The following is a 24,908-nucleotide window of genomic DNA, read 5'->3' as shown; positions in this document are numbered from 1 at the left end:
GCATAAAGATAATGCAATGCAATTGCTATGGTGTTGTGAGAATTAAACGGGCCCTTTTTATTACGCTCATTTTATGCATGGACATATGATTTAAATGTGTCTTATATGCGACAGAATAGTTGTATCTTTTTTTTGATAATTTCAATAAATAACCACAAGATGGTAGTCTACTCTACTCAATGAAAGTTGTTATGTTTCCATAAGGCAGACATTGATGTTAAAGATGTTTCGCTTAGAAGTAAAGAATTTACCTAATTAATTTTAACCGGGTTTGACCTAAGCAAGAAGCTGACAATGCTTGTCAGCTTTTGACCAAAAAATAAAAACTATTGTAATGCCTATAAATCTTTTAGGCGTATTTATGGTAAGTCATGAATACTTAATCAATAAGGAAGATGCACTGTTACCGATTTTGGGCAACTGGCTGGAGAGATCATTGTAAAAAAAAAATAATAATAATAAAAAAAAAATCCTCTCTTAGATGGTGACCTTGATATTGACCAGGAGGCCCCCAGCTTTTGACAATAACTGGGGATGGGCAAGAATAGCATATGGTTCGTATTAATCTGTCATTTTTTTCCCTCCCTCACTTGGTCGGTATTGGGTAGAAATCCACATCTACATGTGTATTGCATTAGTTTATGAGAGTTTTTATTTATTGAACAAATTTACAAATGTGTCCAAATACATCAAATAAATGCATCATGATGCAGCCAACTGGGAATGATGCCCATGATACTATGAAGCTTTGCTGCGCCCAAAGTTGCTCAACTACTTTTTCGGTAGAGACATTGAGGTGGAAAATGTTATTCACTTTGGAGGTGCTGTTGGGATGAGGTAACATACAATGGGTTTGGCTCACAACACTGTATTGTTTTGTCCTGCAAAAAAACATTGTCCTATATGTTCACATAGAAAATAGTTGCATTTTACATGGGCATGTGGTGCATCACGCACTTAGTTTTATATAACAATAGTTTAATATCTATTAAAAGCACATCTTTTTTTTTTTGATTTCTATATTTATGGTATATGCAAGATGGCAACGTCATACAATGGACATATGGCAAACAAAATTCAATACCGCAAATTGGATTTCATATAAGTTATAAACAATTGTTTAATTGCAAAATGAGAAAAGGGTTTCATGCTATTACAGATGCATGCAGCACAGGCAACGGAAGGCTGGTTCATACAAGATGAATAATGGTTGACGCAACAACACGCATCACCAGCAGAAAGCGTTTCTCGTGGTCGCCGTCCATGTAGACAGCAAGACGAGAGGCGGAGGAGCTGGTGTGCTGCTGCGTTTAGAAAATGGCTGACAGATTTTCTAGGTTTAACGAAGAGCGTGATTTCCAGGTAATATATTTAAAGCCAGTTAGCAAATGGCAAGTGTGCGTTCATTGCATGTATTGACATATAAAGACGAGAAAATGCCGTTTAGTTGGGTTAATCGTAGTTAACACTGTTCAATTGCTCTCCGCACAGCACATAGCATTGAAGCTAGTTAGCCAGCTAGTATTGCTAGTGGTAGACGCTGCACTGAGTCTATTTTGAAGTTAGCCTTCTTTAGCTCTCCCGACTCTGCAGTAGCTTTTGTCTCATAGCACGGGGTTTAGCGTCAGATATGGCTCCTTGAAAGGTGTATTGTATTGCGATAATTCGGCGATAATCAAGTTCCCCATGTATCTGCTAGGACACCAGATGAGCACTGTCAATTTGATTGTTTGTGACCTTGGGAAGACTGGTTGTTTATGGATATTAGCTTGATGACGATAGCTAGCAAACAGCTAGCTTCTTGAATACACGATGACTAATGTTACAGTGAGACACCCTTTGCTATTTAGCCTGTCAACGATATTTAATGTTAAACTACGTTGGCACTGATGGGTCCCTGTTTAAGTAATCGGATGTGTCCAGTACTGCAACAAAACTCTATATAAACATTTTAATTTGGTTTTGGTTGTTGCAGCAATTGTCGCTGCCTTAACCTGGCTCTATATAGAAGGCTGTAGGTCAGTGTGCAATATAAATTGTTATTAAAAGACGACCGACTGTGACATACGATTTATGGAGGTATATTGAATCCAACATGTACACTGCATGGATGCAATGGGGTAGTTCATCATTTTCTATACTAAAGTAAATGTAAACAAGGGCTGCTGTAATTTCAACTACAACATACGTTCTATATTTGGAAAATATTTTATTCAGTGTTGCACCTTTTCAACTCCAGCAGTTTCTGTCGCTAGACTAATGTCGATGGGAGATAGAAACCTTATTCACTGGTCTACACCTTTTGATTGTTTATGTTGACGATTTTTTTGTTCTTGCTGGCTTGTCACCTGTTAGCCCGCACGCACGCACGCACACGAGCGCACACACACACTCGTATCTTTTGAAAGAAACATGTATTTGTTGATTTTCATTAGAGTAGTATAGCTAAGTGCCATGTTCACATTTACCACGTGATTTGGAAAACTTGTCAGCACAAGTCCCAAAATATTTTACCTTTTAATTCTCTTGATAAACTGATCTTTTTAGTGGGATAGTTTCCTTAACGTCGATAATTATACATTATAAAACAATATGTCACAATGTATTTATAACCTATTGCATAAAAGCAAGCATGTCTTGGAAAATCGTTCCATATGTTCCCTACAGTAGATAGATGCGCCATCTTAATAAGTCTAACCTAGGGGCCACGATGTTTTAATGATGTCAGGAACTTCTATTACAGCCGTAAGCTTGCTTATTTTATAGTTCCATTTGTTGTCCGGAGCTTTCAATGCTGGCTGTTTGAGGAAACAGAAATTTGGATCGCAAATTCTCGTTCACCATTAACCTACCATTTTTGCATATCAACAATGTGTGTTTGTGAGTGTATTTGTAACTAAAATAAGAAAGATGGAGAGTATGCTTGCAAGGATACTGAGAGGTCATTGTGGTTGGCAATGGGGTTGTGCTGATAAGCCTTTAAGTAGTCGGTACAGAACGTTATTGGGTTAGCAGAGAGGAAGCCATTGACTTATTTTTTATTCATAAATGAGTTCTCGACTCCCCAGCCCCACCCCGGTTTCACCAGATTGTGTCCTCCACTCATGCTGATGCAGAACCCCGGTAGTTCAGAGGGAATGCACCATAGGGGTTTGTTTTCCTTAAGCTTAGTTTTTATGTATGTAGGCCTGTGTTTATTACAGAAATGCATGTCGTCAACACAGCTCCCAAAACATAGGAAAGTTTAGTCTGCTGTCCATGGATTAGGCTTGAACAACTGCAACCACCAACTGCCACACTTCACAGAATGGGATGGCTATTACAAATAGCTTATTAGAAAAACATGGAAGCTTAAGAGGGAATGTTATAAAGGCTTAATATGGATGGGGGTTATTGCACTTCTTGGCGTTTCCCACATATTACTACCAATCAAGGGGAAGCAATAGGGTACTAGTAGGCTATATTGAATTTAACTATTTGGTTGGCTCATTTAAATAGCCCAAGCAACAACTGCTGACAGTGTTCTTTGTCTATTCTCTGCTACTCTTGAGAGAGCTTGTTCTTGTCCTAAGTTTTAGAAACACACAGACAAATTATTTGAATGGATTGCAGTATGGCTATTGCTCATTCTGTTATACCCAGGTCACGACTTGCATATTTAAACTGTTTATCTTCAAACTCTGCTGTGCTCTGAAATCCGAGCATAAACAGTTATACCATTACCACGGCATGAACTGAAATTGATAAACGCATCTTTCCAATTAACTTTTTAAATGCAGTTGTTGCTGAAATTCATCAAAATGATAACACTGAATCTGTTCTCCTGCAGCAGATTGTGTGGGTTGAATTCGGGTAAGTCGCCCACAAAGAGATTTTAATAATACCTAATCCTGTGTCCATTTTAGGGTGGAAATAGCTTTGACCAATATGAGGAGGGCCAGTTGGAGCTGGAGCAGGCGTCCCTGGACAAGCCCATCGAATCGGTAAGAGTGCATCCTTCACACCCGCACCATTGGACCAGCTGTGAGAGTGGAGTGGATGATAGGTCCAGGGAAATTTAAAAGAGCCGCACACACTACTCTCCATTCATCCTGTCTTACGTAGATGCAACCAGTGTCGTATCCAATACACTAACACCTAAATCGTGGAAAACCTACTTGTTCACATGTCCATTTACCACCTTATAGACCCCCACCCATACTACCATCCCCAGGTCTTTTGTCTGTTCCATTTCATGAAATTATCATTTATTCTGCTTATCGTTTTGAACTTCCAAGTCTTGTTTTTGTAGATGTGTATCAGTCTCCCATAAGTCATTGTTAGTCATCCCAGTAAGATATAGATCACTAAAAAAGTAAGGAGTGGTTAAAGCACTGTTATTAAAGATGAGCTGATTATTTTGAATCCATTTGAAAGTATTGGTAATTTAATGGATTTTGACTAAAATTATTCTGGGCTGTTTGAGGTTGTGAGCATCTGCTCATTCTGCACAGTTCCACCAAAGTTGGGGTTGTCACACGATTAAGAGCAAAACTCAAGATGAAATAATTTACTGTTTTTTCAGTCTAAAATTTGATTTGGGAAAGGGTGAGGCCAGTGCTTAATCCACTCCTTTGAGCTCAAGTGTGTGTGTGTGTGTGTGTGTGTGTGTGTGTGTGTGTGTGTGTGTGTGTGTGTGTGTGTGTGTGTGTGTGTGTGTGTGTGTATGCTGCTTGAATCGATGCGTGTGGAGTGTGTGGTGTTGTACTTATTGTTGGTGTACTTGTAGGACAGTTATCTTATTGTACACAACTTGGGGTGTTCGACATTTCTCTCCTGCAGCGAATTGGCCCCTATTAGCTAAGCAGCAATGACCCGGTTTGTATTTGCACGCTCTGCTTTCCTACTCATATCTTTAGGGTCCTCGTAACGCTTCTCCTTCTGTCTCTTCTCTCTTACTTTATCTTTCTCTCACTCCTGTCACATTCTTTATCTGCTCTCACTACTCTCTCACTCTGTATATTTGCCTCTGTCTCTCTATCTCTCTGTCCCTCTCTCTCTCTCTCTCTCTCTCTGTCGCTCCCTCCCTACTACACAGTGAATCGGTGTACAGTACCCTCTGTCATTCTGTGCTGGCATGGTGCTTGTGCAACTGGGACTGCATTTTTGCTGAAGAGGCACATAGATAATAGCGCAGGCAGCCCGGTTTACTTCTTTACCTTCTCTGTCTCTGTCTATCTCTCTCGCTCTCACTCTCCAGTCTCTCTCACTCTCGCGCTCCAGTCTCACTCTTGCGCTCCAGTCTCACTCTTGCGCTCCAGTCTCACTCTCGCTCTCCAGTCTCGCTCTCTCTCACTCTCGCTCTCCAGTCTCGCTCTCTCTTGTCTCGCTCTCTCTCACTCTCGCTCTCCAGTCTCGTCTCTCTCCAGTCTCGCTCTCTCTTGTCTCGCTCTCTCTCACTCTCGCTCTCCAGTCTCGTCTCTCTCCAGTCTCGTCTCTCTCCAGTCTCGCTCGCTATCCCTTTGTCTCAACTCCTCTTATCTCTATGAAGCATTCTGGTGAGCAGGCACTCTACGTGGTGCATTTCCCCTCTCCCCCACATTGTGGCTGGTTTCGTGACCTCATCTATATCATGACGTGTACCAATTATGTCCATTTTACATTGGAATTGGATTGAAACACTGGATCATGGGTTGGACCCTTGTCTGTGTTGTGTTGTCCCGATGTCTATAAGCATCAGCTGAAGATGGCTACGGAGGCCTCTAGGCAACAACCAGCCTTTAAATGTCCAATACAGAGCACCTACTCTGTAACGACTGAATCAGGGTGCAATTTGCATTTCCTTCTCCCATCTCATTTGTTTGCTTTAAGAAACCAAATTTGACCCAACCAAGATCCTAACTTCTTAGCTGGGAATTACTAGGGCAGACTTTCAGCCCAGATAGAGATCTCAAGGAAACATATTTTCACAGAGCACACCCCCACCCCCGCTGTGCGTGGAATGCAGATACAGTGTAGCCCAGTGGTAGCCTGCTCACCGTGCTTGTAGTCGCCAGTCAAGTCTGTTGCTCCTGCGCTATTGTTTATGGAGGGGTGCTGAGCGCTGAGCCGCAGCCACACCGCGGCTCCCGACACTGGGGTCCTAAAGGACCGTCACTCAGTCACTCTCACCAGCACTCGATGTTAAACCCTTCTCCAATGGTGCTCACACACACACGCCCCTTGCCAGGGCGAGGTGGAAGGGAATTCGCCCATGGCTAGTCAAATCAAGGAAACGACTCTTAATTCCTGGTAGCTGTATGGTCATGATGGGTGTTGTGAGCATAAAGCCACGAGGAACAAGAGTCAATTCAAGAAAACAGCTCTCAATGCAACAGCTGTTGGCTCCCAACAGTTGTTGACCGATCGGAACACGGGGAGCTGTCGCTGAGTGCGTCGGCCCAGCTTCTCAGAGCTCCTCCCATGCCTCTCAACTGTGTGTGATCTTGTAGGCAGCTAGAGGTCTGTGGTACTTTATTGGGGATATCTGTTTTCTCTCTCTGTCGTCTCTTCTCCCCTTTGGTCCTCTCTGCTCTTTTTACCCTCTAACAACTTCTTTATTTTAATTTTTATGCATTGCATGTGTTAATTGCGTAGCATTTAAGCACCGTTTTTTATTCCACTCACCACTCTTATCGAGACAACTCTCCTCTGCCTCTGAGATCCAATCCCATCCACCCCAACCTCCTCCAGCCACCTTGTCCCCACCTTCCTCCCCGCAATCTCTTTTCAACCTTCCAAACCCAGTTTCACAACGATATGCAACGGGGAGACACACACACACACACACACACACACACACACACACACACACACACACACACACACACACACACACACACACACACACACACACACACACACACACACACACACACACACACACACACACACACACACACACACACCTTTTCATAGCATAACCTTTAGTGATGTATTTTGCAATACATTTATGCATATTGTGTGTTTGATGACAAATGATTGAAACCACCAGTACCATTTTTCCAACTGAACTTTCCTCATTCAACCAATCAGTGTTATTTACTTCATGATCAGTTACCAGGTAAGTACCACAGTTTTCTGCCTTCCAGCTGTCGATACGTTTAATGGCATCACATATTAACTTGTTCAGACAACCACGTATCGTGCACATGGTGTGGCCCATGCTTTTTCTGTGAGGGTGTGGTGGTTTCGAACAGTTGTTTCTAATCAGTCACACATTTTAAACACAACAGTAATGCACAGAATTGCCCAAAAAAACAAAGCAAAGTCAGTCAGAAATGTAATCCAAATGATACATATAATGAAATGCAAACAAATACACATGCATGCATACAAACCAAAGCATCATATTGCTGACTTCTCGGAGCGATGATAAGGTTGCCTCCTCTGCATATCTGTCCCCTTCCCACCCCTTCCCCACACATCCCTTTACTGTAGCCCAAGCATTGCGCCAACGGTGGTTCAATGTACTCACCACCCCTCTCTTATCTCTACATCACTTGTGTTTGGGTAACACTTTTATTTCTTACCTGTATTAACTGTCAATTGGTGGATTTTTATTGACATGCCTCCCCGCTTTTATTTTCTGTTTTTGTATACAGTATTATGTTTGTTTAAAGGCAGAGACAGATTTGCATTTGAGAATTTAAAGAATCTAGCATTTACCAGTAATTGCAGTTGAAAGCGTTTGGCCAGTCTCTTACGTTTTCACGTGTGACTGTTCTTTTGACAGCCCAGTATTTTAAAGCCAGGTTCGTATGGAAATGCCTTCACTCCACTTGCACTGCTGTTGGACTCGCCGTTGTTGCTTTCATTTTTGTCTGTCTATTCTTTTAGTGCACCCGCCCTTCTTTTCAGCACACACAGCCCACGCTGCATCTCCGCCTACAGGCTTCACTAAGCCCACTTTGCTTTAATCGACTCATCAATAGTTTAACACTGGTGCTTTACCTGAGAGTAACCTCCCAACCACCATTAACCATATGTTGTGAAGCCTATTTGACAGCTATAGCGTTGGTAGGGCATTACATCCAATTGTGGGTCGTGCTTTTGCATCTATCATTTGCTCGTGTCAGATTTAATTACCTGACTCGGTTTGGAAAATGTAGTTTAGAAAATAATTCTGCAAACTTCTTTATTGCTCCAAGAGGCTTCTTTCCCCAAGGAAAGTGTTGACGTATCAGGCTTTGGTGCACTGGAACACTGCAGTGCAGGACAGAGGCATGGTCAGTGTCAAAAGCAGGGAGAGATAAAGGGAAGATGGGGGGGGGGGGGGGGGGGGGGGGGTGGAGCTCATTGCAGATTTTGCTGCAGTGAGCTCGGTAATATCGTGGTATGTAGAACAGCATCGAGGGTGACGTAGTCTAGAAACCCTGCGCTACAGCAGATCTATAGCCTCTATTGACTATTTACTGTGCCGTGTTCACGTGCATCGGCTGAAGGTCAAAAACACATTGCACTCTCTCAAAGCCTCTGCCCCTCTAGTTTGTATACAAGGGCCAGCTCTGAAACAGCTACCATGTCCCAAGTCTGCCTTCGTCTAAATGAGGCCCAGCAGAGATTCAGGTCTTATCTCATGTCAAAGCTTGCTTCAGTTCCCAGGCCTGGATGTTTTCAGCCCTACGAAATGAGTTGAACAAGGGAGGAAAAACAAACTTGGAGGGAGGCAGGAAATTATAAGATAAGGTCTTTCCCCATGAGGTGACCATCAGATAACTGCAGAGAGAAGAGTCATTCGCTTAACCAATTGTTTAGAAGAGATGGCATGTTGAACCTACTGGCGGAGATGCATCATGCACTGTGTGTGTTTGTGTGTGTGCGTTGTGTCGGTGAGCACCACCCATTTCACTTGCACTAACCCATTCTTGGCCATAGCTTATCTGCGCTATCTTAGAATCCCTCCCCGACCCCTCTTCCCATCTACTACTACCACGCCTCGGCCTGCTCTCTCCCGCTCCTCAGCCCCTTTCGGTCAACAGCTCTGTTGTCCTAACATCTCCTTGCCTGAGCCCACCTGAGATTAACACAGTGGAAGTTCTGTTTCCCCATCTCCCCTCATACGGTCCACTCTCAGTACGCTACTAAACCCGACGTCACCTTTTTGTTTAAAATGCTTTAACAAAAAGACGCATGCAGGTTTTGTGTGGTTTCTCAACCCCTTCACCTTTTTGTTTTGTTTGTGAAACTTGATGTCCACTCTGTGATTTCTTTATAATTATCATTTTTTTGGTGTTTTTGGTTGGTTTGTATGTTTTTTTTACTTTATCTTTTTTAGATTGCAGCACTCTGGTGAATGTTAGACAAGCTTGTGTTAGCTATAATCAACCCCACTGCTTATTAAGAAAACATGATTGATCTGTCTGTTTTTTTAATTTGTGCTTGAAGTTGTTCTGTAGTGTGTAGTGGTGGGACGGTGTTGCATTTCACCTTAAATGTTTAAATTTTATCGCTGTCCCCTACCAGTGAGATAAGTCTTAAGTCTTTATGCACAAACTACTATTTCAGAGAAGTCCTTTTTGGGTGTGCTCTTGCATCTCTTTCAATGAATTTGACAATGGGCTATCAATCACAGACCCACCTGCCCAAATGTGACATGGCTCATTTAGGCTTTAGGAAAGGATGCATTGGTATAATTCCCAATGAGAACCTGATGAGCCAACAGCATTACTGGGCCTGCCAAATGCCATCCGACATACAAATTCTGTAACCTGATTGTATGCTTCCAGCTTGCATGACTCCAATTACAATGGTTAAAATACATAATGCAAGAGGTGTCAAAGAACACACGCAACGGGATGCCCTGTAGTAGCTATAGTGCTACCTCCACACAATGTCCTCCTCTCTACCTGCACACATACATGCCCCTTTTTATGATACTTGGTCACTGTCTCAACCCGGGCCTTGTAATGGTAATCCAAGGCCCCGTCTCCGCTCCTCTTCCCGCTATCTCTCCTTCTCTTTCTCTCTCGCTCTTTTTTTGCTGTACAGCTGTGTTTGTTCCATGGTGTTCCTCCTGTTTTGTCATGGTTATAGAATCACAGCAAGCTTGGAGTCTCAGGCCCACGTTCCTTTCAATGCAAGATTTCCATACCGTGTTGTCGTGTGTTTCTTTGTGTACTAAGCTCTCGCTCTGTACCGGGTAATATATGTCTGCGTGTGCTACATATATTGCCCCTTTTCTCCTTCCTTCTTACGTAATCTTAGTTGATTTGACTTGTCCGTCTAAAGACTAACAATTAACACGCTAAAAGCCTGCCGTATGTTAGCCTTAACAAGAAGGGGGTTTTGACTGCATTCTGCACCGGGTGGGTATGTTTCCCTGCTCCTTATTGTCTACACACGGATGCTAGCGTGTACTGGCTAGGCTACACATAGCCCACAGTAGTTCATTGTAGTGGAGAAGCCCATACCTCCTCCAATTCCCCCCCCCCCACTCACAACCCCTGTGTGCTGAAAGTCACTGACGTTACACGCTGTAGGTGATGTGAATGATGACAATGGTGGTGGCTGTGCTGATAAAACGTTTTGTGAGATTTGTGTTTTTCGTTTCTTTTCTGTTTTTATTTTTGTGTGTACCTGTCACAACGGGAGAAAGCTTCTCTTATTTTTGGAATATTTTTGGTCTTTCTCTCCTCTGTTCTCTCTTCTAGGATAACATCGGACACCGGCTGCTTGAGAAACATGGCTGGAAGTCGGGGCAAGGCCTGGGAAAAACCATGCAGGGTAAGGATATTCTCCAGTCCACACACACACACACCTCTCTCTCTCTCCTCTCAGCTCTCTCCTCTGTTGTGTGCTCTGGCAATGCTAGGTCACAGCATCTCCAACTTGTCCTTTCCCTCTCCTCCATTCCTCTAAAGGCTTTCTCGTTTTGTTATTTTTCTTCTTTCATTGTTTTGTATCTGCTTCTTTATTTTCATTGTCTTTTTGTATCAACATCCTTTTAATCTGTCAAGCACCTCTCTTGTCTGTGACTGGGTTAAAACAAGATGTTCTTCCTCATTAAACAGTCCTGGGGTTCTCAAGTTCCTCAATCGCATCTCCCTTGTATTGCTGTTACCCACTATTTCTGGCTTATTGCAGTGGTACCGCAGTGGTACTGGAGAGGAAACGGGCTTATATGCGACTACTATTACTGTAATGGGATGCATTCTGCCGAAGGCAAGAGTCTGCAAAGTTGGAATCTTGGTTTTATTTATTTACCTGTTCTTTTTAAAATATAATCAAATTAAGTTATGTTTTGTCACTCGGCTGATGTTGAAATAATGCAGGATTAAGGATAAAATATGTACAGAATAGTGTTTTCCTGCAGACCATACGGATACAATAACCAGCTCCCTGGTAGACAATGCCGTCTAACTTGACATGAGGCAGTTTTCTATTACATTGGGATAGCATTGGTGTTCACTGTGCCATTAGTCATGGAACTGATCAACTCACGTGATCAGCTTAAATCCCCTGTGCTAATGGCATGTCATTGGTTTTCAGAATGGGGTGACGAGAAGAAGCAGAATATCTGGTTATATTGCACTTAACGAGGCCTGTAAAGAGACTTCCTGGTAGCGCTATATAGAGCCGTATACGTCCTGTTCCTTATATATGGGTTTGCATGAGCGATCAGACCTTTTTAGATTGCACTGTTTTAGCCATGGTTTTCCATGGCTAACACTGGAGGGATCTTGTATATTTCCATGGGTCTGTTTTTAACATTCAAGGGGTCAGTAGTTTCATTGGTCGTTGGTCTCCCTGACTCAACAGGATGTCATCTACAGAGGTTCTCCATCCACGGCCTTATACTCAAAGACACAGCATACACTTACACGTTATTGCATCACACCTCATTTTCACATTGGACATCCCATGTTGAACACAACCGTCACTCATCCCGCCACATCTTTATCGAATTCCAACAGAAGCACCCCCTCCATCTGCATCTGAACCCTCCCCCCCCCCTCCAGCTTGCATAGTAACACTCCGTCCAAACACATGTTAGATGTAGCCGCCGGACACACAGTGGACGCCGAGGCCTTATGTTCCACCCAGCAGGACTCGCATCCTGCTAGAGTTGGCCTCACGTTCAATAACTTCCCCAAATTCGGGAACGGTTCCCTTGTAAAATGCAACAGCCGCCCGTAAGGCGGCGACACAATAACATCGGTGTTGACGGATTTGCCTAGTGTACCAACCGCGATTTTCTGTTTGTGTTTGGTTCCCCGTGCATGCGCCACATCCTCATAGTTGTGTGTGTCCCTTACTGACCCTCATTCCATTCCGTTGACCTCTCCCCGCTCAATTGAACACTCGCACTATCTGCAGTGCTTTGCATAATGTCATGCATGCTGAACGAGGTGCACAATACAGAATAAGACACGATCGACACCATTGTTTTGATATTGCATACATCCATTGACATTGACGTCTGCGCATATGGGTATGCACACAGCAGTGATCCGAAGGATAGGATAGTACACTGCCACACCAGGCTGTGTTCTGTTGTTGATTCCTCATTCTGTTTGAGTCCTCCTTGGACATATATGGCTTTCAATCCCGCTCGTTCCCCCACTGATTTAAAGCACGTCGGCCAGGCAACCGAACACAAGAGGCGACCGCTTCATTCTGGGCAGGATGACAACATTATAGCAGGCGACAGCTTCACTGCTTTGCCTGTATGGTTTCTCAGGTGGCTTGTTTTCAACTGGCTTTGAAATGGCGGAACAGCGAGCTGGAGTCTTTTGAGGATCTGCGTGTAGGCGGGAGCATGTTGCCAGGGCTGCGTGCGTGCGTGTGTGTGCTTTCCTGCGACTTTGCCACTGGCGTGTCCGCGTTGTGGTGTTATATAAGCTGCCTTATGTGGGTAGGAGAGTCATTGTCTTTGTCCAGTTGTGTAAGAGTTTCAAGGGTGCAGTGTTTTGAGACCAATAACCCACCACGCTGCACAGCACCACTGCATGGCAGGCTCTCAGTTTTGGTTATGTACTAGGACAGGATGTCCTCTCTGCTGCCTTATCGCAACGACTATCATAATGATCTGCCTCTCATCCCTCTCCTTCCTCTCATAAGCAAAGGTTTTCCGATCTTTCTGAAGTCATGGCAATGTGTCCCCAATTTTAAGTTTCCAATGTATTGACTTTGTTCTTATCCTTCTTTTTTTTGTTCTTTTTGCCCCTTTTAGGTAAGGTTTGTTGGACTCCCTCTGTATGTCTGTGTGTGTATACGTGCGCGCGCGCGCGCGTGTGTGTACGTGTGTGTGGATGTGTTTCTCTCCCCTCCCCCCCCCCCCCCCCCCCCCCCCAACCCACTTTGCAATTAACCTCAATGTAATAACACTCCCTTTACAGTGAACTGTAGGCTAATGGCCTCTCTCAGCTTCCATTCTATTGCTTCATAAATCACTAAACTCTCGTGTCAATCTGCTCAGGTGTACACAGTGCTTGATTTTTGAACAAAGACCAAAACAAAAATCCACTTTGAAATCAAGGTAGCTTCAGGGTGCCATGATTTGACGATGTCCTGTAGAATCACCCGCTCCGGCTAGTCCATATGTTGTATTTTTCTCTGAGTGTCTGTGGCTGCTCTCTGGGATTCTGATTGGCTGTGACCACGGCTCAGACTTTGAATGGCTTGCAGAGTAGATCAGCCCCCCCTCCCCGCCCCCCTCCTTTGCCTGATGCCTGTATCTACTTCCAAACCTGTGTGCGTGTATTATGTGTTTTGATTGTAACATGGGCCTGAGGGGTGTGTGTGTGTGTGTGTGTGTGTGTGTGTGTGTGTGTGTGAGTGTGTGAGTGTGACTGACCGAGCCATACAGTCAACTTACAGGGTAAACCTCACACCACCCCCTCTGCACCCAAAACCGTCTCTGTCCCCATGGTTACACATGCCCATCCTCTCCCAGTTCTTTCGCCCGTCCCGCACAGCATGCTTTCCCCAGAGGTGCACTCCTGCCTGCCTCAAACTCCCCCCCCCCCCCCCCAACCCCTATCTGCTGCTTTGAGCAGTGTTGGAGCCAGTTAACGCACTGTAGCCTAATTTCACCAGATAGCCGAATACATCTCCTCTGACAGCCGCAAAAAGAAACACATTTAAATGGTAATTCCGTCCATCCTAGCGTGGTGTGGCATTGTAATGCCTAGAAAGTCCTAAGCACTGCTCAAAGCTCAGCTGCCCACCTTCCCCTCAGGTGCATACCACGCTCATGCACCAGTTCCCCCACATTGAGGACGTGAAAGGAGGTACGGTAGATTTGCCAAACTGGGGCTGGCCAGCGTCTGAGAGGCAAAATGTCCCACAGGGGGAGAGAATGGTTGTGTCTAGCGGCATCCATTGATGCGTTCCAAGCAATGGATGGCATGTTGACGTTAAAAAAAGCATGACTCTTTGTTCAACGCAGACGGCGGGGGATGATTTAAACAAACGGCACCTCGGCATGTCCATCTTTGGAGACTGTTGCGCTCCACGCTGGACATGTGCAGTCCCGTCAATTGGTTAAATGACTCCCCTTGCCAATGCACGGCGCCGAAACAGAGGAGCTGATTACCTCATGGTTTTCCCATCGAACCCAGTCACTGGCTCACAGTCATTGGGCTGAGTTGAACCGCACAGTGTTCAGGGGGAATTGGGCAAGATGAAGCCCAGATAGGACAATGGGGGCAGGGACGGCTGGTCTGGACAAAGTGGTGAGAGGAGAACCCTGTAGGAACCTAGGCCCAGAGAGGGAATGGGGGACAGGGAAAGGATGGAGGAGGAGGAGGAGGAGGAGGAGAGGGACATGTAGGCCTCCAACTCTCCTCCCCCTCTCTATATTCTAATCCCCTCATCTCCCTCAACCCCAACCCCACCTACTCTATGTGCCTCAATCTTCCTGCTTAACCAATTGGTGTTTCTTTTTTACAGCTATTTGATCCTGCCCATGTTGTGCTGATGGTAAACTTAGTGGTAAATGTTATTTTATCCCCCAATTGAATTTGTTTTGATTTTTTGATTCTTTTAAGTTTCTCCCATTTCTGTTTTTTGTTTTTGTTTTTTTCCCTGTCATCAGAGCACCAATGCTACATAGGCTTTCAATTATCTCTCTCTCTTTCTCTCTTTGTATTAGTGGTCATTCTGCTGCTTGTATGTAAAAACATATACATTACCCCTTTTAAGAGCATTGTCCTTTTCGTTTGTTCTCAGTTCTTCCTTTCTCTCCTACGTTGTGATTTACACCCCGTGATCCTCTTTAGATGCACTCTTTTTGTCTGGTCTCTTTCTTTTTCCACTGGAATGGGTAATGCCGAAAGTATTTGTCACTGTGGTTTTCTCCTTATTTGTGTTTTCTGTTCCGTTTTGTTGACTAAAGATGGTGATAGTTTGGGATGTTCGTAATGGTGCAGGGCTCATCCTGGTCCTGATGCCTGGCCTGTGACTCCTCCCACTCCCCTGTGCCACCTGTTAAAAGGGGCATCGTTGGAGCTCGCTACTGCAGTGGTCTGACTGCGGGATGGCCTACTAGCTCAAACATGAATTAATTACTCTCACACACGCACACACACACACACACACACACACACACACACACACACACACACACACACACACACACACACACACACACACACACACACATTTGTCACACACACCACAACGCTGCCAGGCGATCAGCAGTATCTACCAATAGTCATGTGGCTACCACCTAAACATATGCTCCTTTCTCAGTCTTTTCGGTGGAGTGAATGAGTCAATTTAGTATTGTTGCGCAGTCGGTTAACTTTTACAATTTGCTTAGAGTTAAAATGCTATCTCGCGGCCAGACACTGCGCTGGGAGTGGGAGCCAGACAGGCAGCTCTATAATATGATATGCCAGGAAAAAGAATATTATGCCATTGGGCTGTGAATGTAACACTGCAAGTACACTGCAAAATTGAGTTATGTATGAGGCAAGGAGGAGACATTTTTATTATGATGCAAGTCCCTGATACTTCCTGAACAATAATAGTTTTAATTAAAATAGACCCTTAAGTCTTAATATCAGTGGACTATGATATGATCAACATAAGACGTAACAGCACTGTCCATATTATGTATGATTAGTTCAATGATTGAAAGCTCAGTGCCGTAGCTCTGTGTAATATTGCACATGCCCAATGGTATAATTGGACCCTGGGTTTGACTTTTAATAGGATAAATGAACGTCTAAAGTCGGAGAAAAAGAAAAAACTGAAACCAAACGAACAATTGAAATCTGATAAATTGAATATCTGTCTAGCAGTAGCTGCAGCAGACTAGCCTAAACTATTTATGCAGCCTTAGTTTTAAGAGTCCCATGTCTGTCTGTCTTGTCCTTGTGCCTCTCTCCAGGTAAGTATCCCCATCCCTTGCACTGTCACCATGGCGATTCCTGGCCTGTGACGTCACTCTGCTGTAGTCCAGTGCTTGTGTCCCTTTTTTTACTCTTCTTCTTCTCTCGTTCTGCTTTGTTTGGCTGATTATGAGTGGATTAAGCAATTCTGTGTCAATCTCGAAAGTAGTTTGGATTTTTCTTTCAAATCCATTTATTTTGTGTTTTTTATTTTTTAATTTTTTTTTCCAACAGTTTAATTTCCTTCTGATCTAGCTCTTTTCACAGCTTACGTGACATAGCTCTAGATGAGAGGACGGAGGGTAGCCGGGGGTTTCCAACAACTGCCAGGCCCTGTTTTGCAGGACAGCAGGAAAAGGACTGTTGGTCCGTGTTAGAGAAGGCAGTAAATGGGGCTAAAAGAATAGTCGGGATGGCAGCGGGGGGGGAGGTTGTGTTTTCTTAGCTGTTGTCGCAGTGGTGTTTTAGCAAGCTGCAGCACAAGGCGGCATCAGCGCTCACCTACCCTCCCTCCTGCTCCACGTTCCTCTCTCCCTCAGGCTGTATTGCCCTTGATAGAATCTGCGTTCCGGTTTAACAGGACTGCAGCATGGAGGGGAGAGTACTTAAGCAGCCTATACAACGCCATATTGTAGAAGATTAAACAAATAGCTTGACGTACAAACTTTTCACTACTATGCGTACTCAATACTATTTGTCTGCGTTCCCACTTGTTAAGTCCCTCGCGGCCTGATATCGTACTAGAGTAGCTACCAATTTGACCCTATATTGATTGCAAAAAAAAGAAAAAAAACAAAAAACTGCTATGGAGATGAAATAGCACAGCAGAGGATTGCTTATCCCCGCTCACCTTGGGGGGGGGCTGCAGTAAGCTGTGAGAATGGCTGGTATTTGGTTCACTGTAGCTTTTCTGGTCTCTTTGCACTTCAAGGCAAAATCCTCTAACTCCCCCCCCCCCCCCCCCCGTCCTACCTCCCTCTCCCCCCCCCACCCACCCAGCCCCAATGCCCTATGCCCTAAAGCAGGCTGTCTCCGAAACCACTCCCGCTCTTCCCGGGATCACAAGCTTACCCTGTCCTCTCTCTGTTTGCCCCCTCCCCCGCAGGACGCACTGACCCGGTGCCCATCATCCTCAAACAAGATGTCATGGGGATGGGCCGCATGGAGATGGAGGTGGGTCATGGGGGTGGCCGTTATGGTTACGTTTATGTCTAGGGCAGAAGTAACCAGGAAATAAGACCTGTGTAAAGATGGCGGCAAATGAGCTATTAGGGCGGAATATGCCATCTTATTAAAATGATATCATGAAATTGGTATTAGGATTAGCAGTAAAATGGGGCTTTTTACACTTTAATTTGTTAAATCCGAACAGTTATTTAATATATTTCATCCCTGTCAACACCATAAGTAGCTGCAGTTCACAACATAAGGGGGTTAAGGGGATGGTAAGCTGTACTCCAGCAGTCCAACTATGTTATAGCAGAACAAAGAAAAAAGTGTATTTCTACACTTTCCAGTCTGAACGGTGTTGACTTGAAATCTTTATAAAATCCTTTAAGTTTGCTACTGCTGGCTGAGTTAATGTTGGCTTATAACGCCCATACAGATCCCAGCCTACAGCAGCACAATTAGTCAAAACAAACATGAAGCGAAAGAAAGCGAACGGTCCAGTTCACCCAGATTTGAGCTCGTCTGCCAACAGACTTTAGCTTTGGAATCGAAAGCATGATTTTTGCGACGAGGGTAATGTAATCGCTTCCCCCTCTCTCCTCAGCTTGACTATGCAGAGGATGCCACAGAGAAGCGGAGAGTCCTTGAGGTGGAGAAGGAGGACACAGAGGAGCTCCGACAGAAGTACAAGGTGAGACACCTCACTGTGCCCTTCATGCCTCGGCGCAGCTCAAGGTGACCCTCTTTCTCTGCCGGCTGTTATGCGGCTACGCGACCCAGCACAGTTATTCATTGTTGCCCTTGCCACTGCATGAGCAAAACTGCAGGCTGTCTGTGATTCCTTGATCCAATTCACAACAGAGACTGCACACCTAGTAAGGTCCGGGTGAACCCTGTTCAACCTCAAGCTGTGGCTTGTACATTTAAATAACTCACAAGAGACCATTATGAGAGGGAACATATGTCCTCTAACCCAAAAGTACAAGCAATAATTTGATCTTATTGCGTACAAACCCACGTTTGTACGTAATAAGGTCAAATGTACTAATCCTAGATGAGAAACGAGTCAGTTGACAGTTGAGGTAGACGTTATTGGCCCTATGTTCTACATTATGGAAACTATACGCTGTGGTTAATTTCGCTCTATGCCGGGCTGACGTTACTTGTTGTCTACCGACCCATAGGACCAGGTGGAGAAGGAGAAAGCCATAGCCAAAGCTCTGGAGGAACTGAGAGCCAACTTCTACTGTGAACTGTGCGACAAGCAGTACACCAAACACCAGGAGTTTGACAACCACATCAACTCCTACGACCATGCTCACAAGCAGGTAAGGGAGGTTTGACCCACCAGAAGGCAGGATAGTCTAGTCTAGTGGTTGGGGTGTCTGACTCCCAGACAAAAGGGTCTGGGTTCTGTCCCGAATATCCATAGCCCATCTGTAAGGATCCTTAAACAAGATACTTAACTTCAGCCCCCGACCTTACAATGACTTGTATCTGAAGTTTCTCGAAGGGCTTTGAATAAAAGCATCTGCTAAACCCCTTGACAATTAATAAATATAGCCTCTCCATTTTTCTAGACTGAAACTTGCATGGGATGGAGTCATAGATCAAAAAATGCAAATTGAATAACAAGATTGTTCTTGTTTGTCAAGCTAGATTATTGGATTGGCTTTCTGCCTTAGAGATTATGTGAACTCTTTGTTCATTTTTTTTAATACAGAGGCTTAAAGAGCTCAAACAGAGAGAGTTTGCACGGAATGTGTCCTCTCGCTCCCGGAAGGGAGGGAAGAAGCATGAGAAGATGCTGCGGAGGCTGCATGAGCTGGCCGAGCAGCGGAAACAACAGGACCGGTAAGAACCCGCGCCACCAGCTCCCCCTGCTGGACGACTACTCACAAGACTGTAGTTAATAGTTCTGCCTAGAAACAAAGGGTTGCACAAGTTGTAGTCACGCCCCCTGTGTTCTGTGTCCCAGCACACCGGGAAGCGGCCCCATGTTCAAGCCCACCACGGTAGAGGTGGACGGCGAGTCGATGGAGGACGGCGACAGCCCGGCCGCCGAGACCCCGTCGGCCCCGGCGGAGTGCCCGGCCGTCGAGGCGCCCCCCGCCCCGGCGGAGCCCAGCGCCCGGCAGGCCTCGCCCAAGCCCGGCGCCACGCCCGTCATCGGCTTCTCCCTGGGCAAGCGGAGTGCCTCCTCGCCCCCGTCGGCCGCCGCCTCCAAGGTCAGCGTGTCCTTCTCCTTCGCCAAGAAGGCGCCCGTGAAGCTGGTCACCACGGCGGTGGTGTTCTCGGACCACGGCGAGGAGGCCGCCGAGGACGAGGACGAGGACGCCGACAGCCAGGAGGGCGACAAGGCGGGGGCCGGCGAGGAGGCGGCGTCGACCAGCGGCACGGACAGCCCCAAGGGGGGGACAGGGGACGGCGGGGGGGAGGGCGGGGGCGCGAACGAGGGGCCGGAGGCGGCGGGGGGGACGGAGGAGGCGTCGCAGCCGCAGGACGACGGCGCCGCCCTGGCCGCCACGCTGAACAAGCTGAAGATGATGATGAGGAGGGAGGAGGGCTACGCCGGCCAGGAGCCCCAGTACTACCACTACACACCGCCGACCCACTGCCGCGTGAAGCCCCGCTTCCAGTTCCTGCTCTTCATGAGGGCCACGGACCAGTGTGAACTCAAGGCTGGGGACGAAGAGCAGCAGCAGCAGGAGGAGGAGGAGGAGAAGGCAGAGGGGCAGGGGCCCGAGGAGAAAAAGGTGACGGTGAAGGATAGTCCCGCCGGGCCGGTCACCGCAGAGTCCAACCCTGCAGGGTGCAAGCAGGAGAAGGAGCAGGACGTGGCGACCACCGCCACCAACCCAGAGCCGCCCCCTCCCTCACCCAGGGTGAAGGCGGAGGAGCTCGCAGCCGACAAGAGCGGCGCAGAGCCCAGCCGGCCCCCTCCCGTACCGGAGAAGGGCGCCAAGCAGGAGGCCGCCGACGCCCACTCGGGCCCGAAGATCCCCACCGGGCCCTTCTTCCCGGTGCTGAGCAAAGACGAGAGCACCACTCTGCAGTGGCCGTCGGAGCTGCTGGAGTTCACCAGGGCGCTGCCCTCCCTGTCCTACAGCTGCAACCCGCTTTATTTTGACTTCAAGCTTTCCCGGAACAAAGGAGCGCGTGGTGGGAAAGCTGCGAAGTCCGCAAAACCATGCGAGGAGGCGGCGGCGGTGAAGGGGGCCGAGGCGGCGCCCCCCACAGCCGACGGGGAGTCGACGGCCCGCCCGGGGCCCAGCGCGGACAAGGAGAAACCCGCGACGAAGGGGGACGGCGCGCAGGCGGAGGGCGACGAGCCGGCCAAGGCGGTCGACGGCAGCGCCGCCGCCGCCGGCAAGAAGAAGAAGAAAAAGAAGAAGCACAAGAAATCCGGCAAGCATTCCAAACACAAGGAGAAGGGCGCGGCGGAGGACGGCGCGGCGGAGGCCGACGCCGCCGGGCAGAAACCCAAGAAGAAGAAGAAACACAGACGAAAGAAGAGCCGAAACAAGGCGGAGGACAAGGAGCAGGACGTGCCGGCCAAGGACAAGGAGCCCAAGCCCAAACCCAAAGCGGAGGACAAGGCGGCCGCCTCCTCTGTCCACCCGCCGCCCTCCCCAGCAGCCCCCGCCGGCCCCTCCGGGGCGGAGCCCGGCAAGAGAAAGCGTCCCGCCAAGGAAGCCCCCGCGAAGCCGCCTGCGGCGGAGGAGGAGGGCGACGCCAAGGCCCCCGACGCCAAGGCCGGCGGCCCCGAGGAGCACAACGGCACCAAGAGGCAGAAGACGGACCCCGCCCCCCCCCCGAGCACCTCGTGTGCGGCGGCGGCCCAGAAGAGCACGGGCCCCGGGAGGCCCCCCAGCAGCGAGAGCGAGGACGAGGGCGGCGCCAAGCGCCCCCGCCACCACCGCTCCAGCCCCCGGGAGCAGCGGCCCCACCGCAGCCAGGACTCGGGCCGCTCCCGCAGCCGCTCCTCCCGGCGGGACGGGGAGCGACGGAGCGGGGGGGGCGGCGGGAGGCGGCGGCGCCCGCACGGCCAGGCGTCCCGTAGCCGCTCCTACAGCAGCAGCTCGGACCGCAGCTCGGTGGCCAGCAGCGGCTACAGCCACCGCAGCCGCAGCTACTCCGACAGCTACAGCGGCTACAGCACGGGCGGCCGGCGCCGCCGCAGGCGCTCCAAGCGCTCGTCGGACTCTGAGTACGAGCGCCGCGGCGGCGGCGGCCACCGGCGCTCCCGCCGGCGCCACTACTCCACCTCGTCCTCGGACGACTCGCGGTCGCGCTCCCGCAGCCACGGCGCCCGCCGGAAGAGGCGGGGCCGGCCGCGGGCCAAGCGCAGCAGCTCGCGCAGCTCCAGCAGCCGGAGCCGCAGCAGCAGCAGCAGCGCCCGCTCCTGGCGCCGCAGCTACAGCCGCAGCCGCAGCTCGGCCAGCCGCTCCTCGGGCTTCTCCGCCAAGGCCTCGCCAAGGCGGGGCGGGGCCCGGAGCCGCGCCCAGAGCGCCGAGCGCCGCCGCGACTTCAACCGCTCGCGCATCTACCGCTCGCAGTCGCCCCGCTCGGCGCGCGGGCCCGGCCGCAGCGGTCACGCGCCGTCGGCCTCGCAGGGCCCCCACCGCACGGGGCCGTCCCGGGACGCCGGGGACCAGAGGAACTCCCTCACGGCCCGGCAGCTCCTGGAGAAGGTGCAGTCCAAGAGGGGCGGCGACGACCCCGCGGGGAGCAAGGCCGGCGGGAAGATCAAGGACCCGCCGCAGGGCTACTTTGGTCCCAAGCTGCCCCCCTCGGCAGGGAGCAAAGCCATGCTGCCCCTGTTCGGGAAGCTCCAGTCGGGGAAGCGGCCCGCCGTCATCCCCCTCATCAGGCCCGGCGATGCCGACAAGCCGCCGGGGGGAAAGGCCCCGGATGCCGAGAGAGAGGTCATACTGGTGGAGCCCATCAGGGAGTTTCCCCCGCCGCCACCACCGCCCGCACCTCCCGTAAAGAAGGTGGAGGTCCCCGTGAGCTCTGCGGTGGCGCTGGAGGAGACGCCGCGCCCCTGTGCGGACCCCCAACTCCTCCTCGACGCCCAGCCCGTGTTTGAGCAGGAGGCGATCCCGCTGATGGCCCACTACCCGGGGGAGCCGGGCCAGGACATGCCCCAGGGCGCCATGCTTGAGCCGCTCATGGCCGACATGCCGCAGCAGCACCCCCCTATGCAGCACGGCTACCCCTCCTACCCTCCCCCCAGCCTGGAGGACGAGTGCATGGACCCCGAGGAGGACGGCCTGGCCCCCCTGGAGAGTCAGCCCATCACCTTCACCCCCGAGGAGATGGAGAAGTACGGCAAGCTGCAGCAGGCGGCGCAGCAGCACATCCAGCAGCAGCTGATGGCCAAGCAGGTCAAGACGTTCCCCTCGGCGGCCGCGGCGGCTGCCGCCGCCGCGGCCGCGGCGGCTGCGGCGGCAAGCCTGCAGCCGGCCCCGCAGCAGATGCAGCAGATCCACATCCAGCAGCCGGCCGTGTCGATGGCCTCGGCCACCTCCATCACCACGGTGCAGCACGCCATACTGCAGCACCACGCCGCCGCCATGGGGCTCCACCCCGCCCACGCACACCACGCCCACCACGCCCACCACGCCCACCCGGCCCACCCCCAGCTGGCCCAGGTGCACCACATCCCCCAGCACCACCTCACGCCCATCTCCCTGTCCCACCTGGGTCACTCTCTGGGTCACTCACTGCAGCACTCTCTGGGTCACACCCTGGGACACTCTCTGGGACACTCGATAGGGCACGGCCTGATCCCCGCCCACCACACGGCCTTCCTCTCCGGCCAGCCCATACACATCATCCCCGCCTCGGCGCTTCACCACACGCCCATGGCCCTGCACCACATGCCCCACGCCGCCCTCTACCCCACCCTCTTCGCCCCCCGGGCCTCGCAGGCTGCGGCAGCTGCCGCCCTCCAGCTCCACCCCCTACTCCACCCGATATTCTCAGGGCAGGACCTACAACACCCTCCTAACCACGGCTCGTGAGGAAAGAGGTGACGGTGGATTTTGGGTGGGGGAGTTGAATTGAAGGTGATGCGTCTGACGAGGGTGGGGGGGAAGGAGGGATTGAGCTGAGATACCGGGGTGGGGGACCCCCTCCGATGTGAGGGTGGCGGCACACCGGCGGCTGGTGCTGGGTACAGAACCCCCACCTGGATCGAGGTGCACTGCGCAGCCAGACAGCGGTTTACGCATCGTTAAAAAGGGTCAAAATGAACACTATCACATGCTTCTGGCTGCAAAGATCATTTCTATTCACGGTAATGGCAACACTTTACCCGTTATGTTTTTACACTGGGTGCTCTAAACGTGGACTCTAGGGTATATTTGGACAAGCTTGTTTATTAATGTTGAAACATACGTGAAAGAAACCACTGGAGTATTTTGTTTTTTTCCTCAAACCGTTTAAAAGAATGATTGTCGTTTTACAAAGCTGTTAACCATTTCCTACAGCCCAAAAAAAAGAGTGGCCCGCAGTGGCTGAGGAGATTCAGCAGAATCATGTTATAGGAAAAGATCGAGATCAGCACAAAGTGTAGGAAGACTGGGAAGACGCCGCTTCTGTAATGTACCCCGATGTCTCTAGCGAGCCGTGACTTAGCGTCTACTGGATATTGAGTTATGTTGCAGTAAGTCAACCTGGTTTGTATATTGGGCCACCCGAAGGGGCTGTCTAGTTAAATAATAATTGCTAAAAGTTAAGTTGTAAATAAAATCGGTGTGTAATGTGAAAAAAAGAAAATCCCACCAATATGACGCCCGTAATAACTTTTATGCAGTGGTGCCCATGTTGGTCTGAGTTGTCACATGAATGAGTAATTGTTTTAGTTTTTTTTCTGAATTAATTGAGGAAATAACTTTTCTAGGTAGTCCCCCTACCACCCTGGTTGCTGGGACAATAGGAGGCGATGGTGGTTGGGGAAGGGGCGGGGGGGACACCTGACTTGCACTGACATCTGTACGTCAAGATGCTCCTTTTTGCATCATGTAACAATGATTGTAGTATACTGCAATAATTGTATTTTTCTTGTTTTTAAGTTATTTTCCAAAAATGCTCTTTAAAAGATAAAAAGGCTCAATTTAGCTTTTTGTGTAATTTTGTAAATACAATTGCTGCATTTAAAACATTAACATTCTAGGGAGTAGGAGCTACTATTGGAAAGGCAGGGTTATGAACAACATTGAAGAATGGACACATGCATGTGTAATTTATTGAGGTATTTTCCAAACTCCTTGCTAAGGCCGGGGATGTCGAAGGATAATGATTTTTAAAAGAGTAGCGAGGTTTCGTTTTTTTAATCTTACGCTTGTGCAAATAAAATCTTTTTTGAGTTTC

General features: G+C 48.9%; 1 protein-coding gene across 7 annotated transcripts; it reads left to right on the top strand.

Moving 5' to 3' along the window:
• Positions 1–1,266: 1,266 nt before the first annotated feature.
• On the top strand, positions 1,267–24,908 carry gpatch8 (G patch domain containing 8). Of its 7 annotated transcripts, none has more exons than XM_079746393.1 (9): positions 1,292–1,362; positions 3,906–7,772; positions 10,671–10,743; positions 14,914–14,955; positions 17,464–17,531; positions 18,133–18,219; positions 18,713–18,856; positions 19,252–19,382; positions 19,507–24,908. In XM_079746393.1, exons 5-9 carry the CDS (start codon positions 17,505–17,507, stop codon positions 23,555–23,557), a joined length of 4,440 nt encoding a protein of 1,479 aa, XP_079602519.1. In that variant the 5' UTR covers positions 1,292–1,362; positions 3,906–7,772; positions 10,671–10,743; positions 14,914–14,955; positions 17,464–17,504; the 3' UTR covers positions 23,558–24,908. The 7 variants fall into 7 exon arrangements, with proteins under 7 accessions (XP_079602516.1, XP_079602519.1, XP_079602521.1 ...); XM_079746395.1 differs by lacking the exon at positions 1,292–1,362 and having other exon boundaries at positions 3,917–3,983; positions 7,754–7,772; XM_079746391.1 differs by lacking the exons at positions 1,292–1,362; positions 14,914–14,955 and having other exon boundaries at positions 3,931–3,983; positions 4,822–4,857; positions 7,754–7,772.

The sequence above is a fragment of the Pollachius pollachius genome (genome assembly GCF_949987615.1).
Source record: "Pollachius pollachius genome assembly, chromosome: 11".
Taxonomy (NCBI): domain Eukaryota; kingdom Metazoa; phylum Chordata; class Actinopteri; order Gadiformes; family Gadidae; genus Pollachius; species Pollachius pollachius.
The sequence above is the reverse complement of the archived record's forward strand: the minus strand, read 5'-3'. Positions and strand labels throughout refer to the sequence as shown.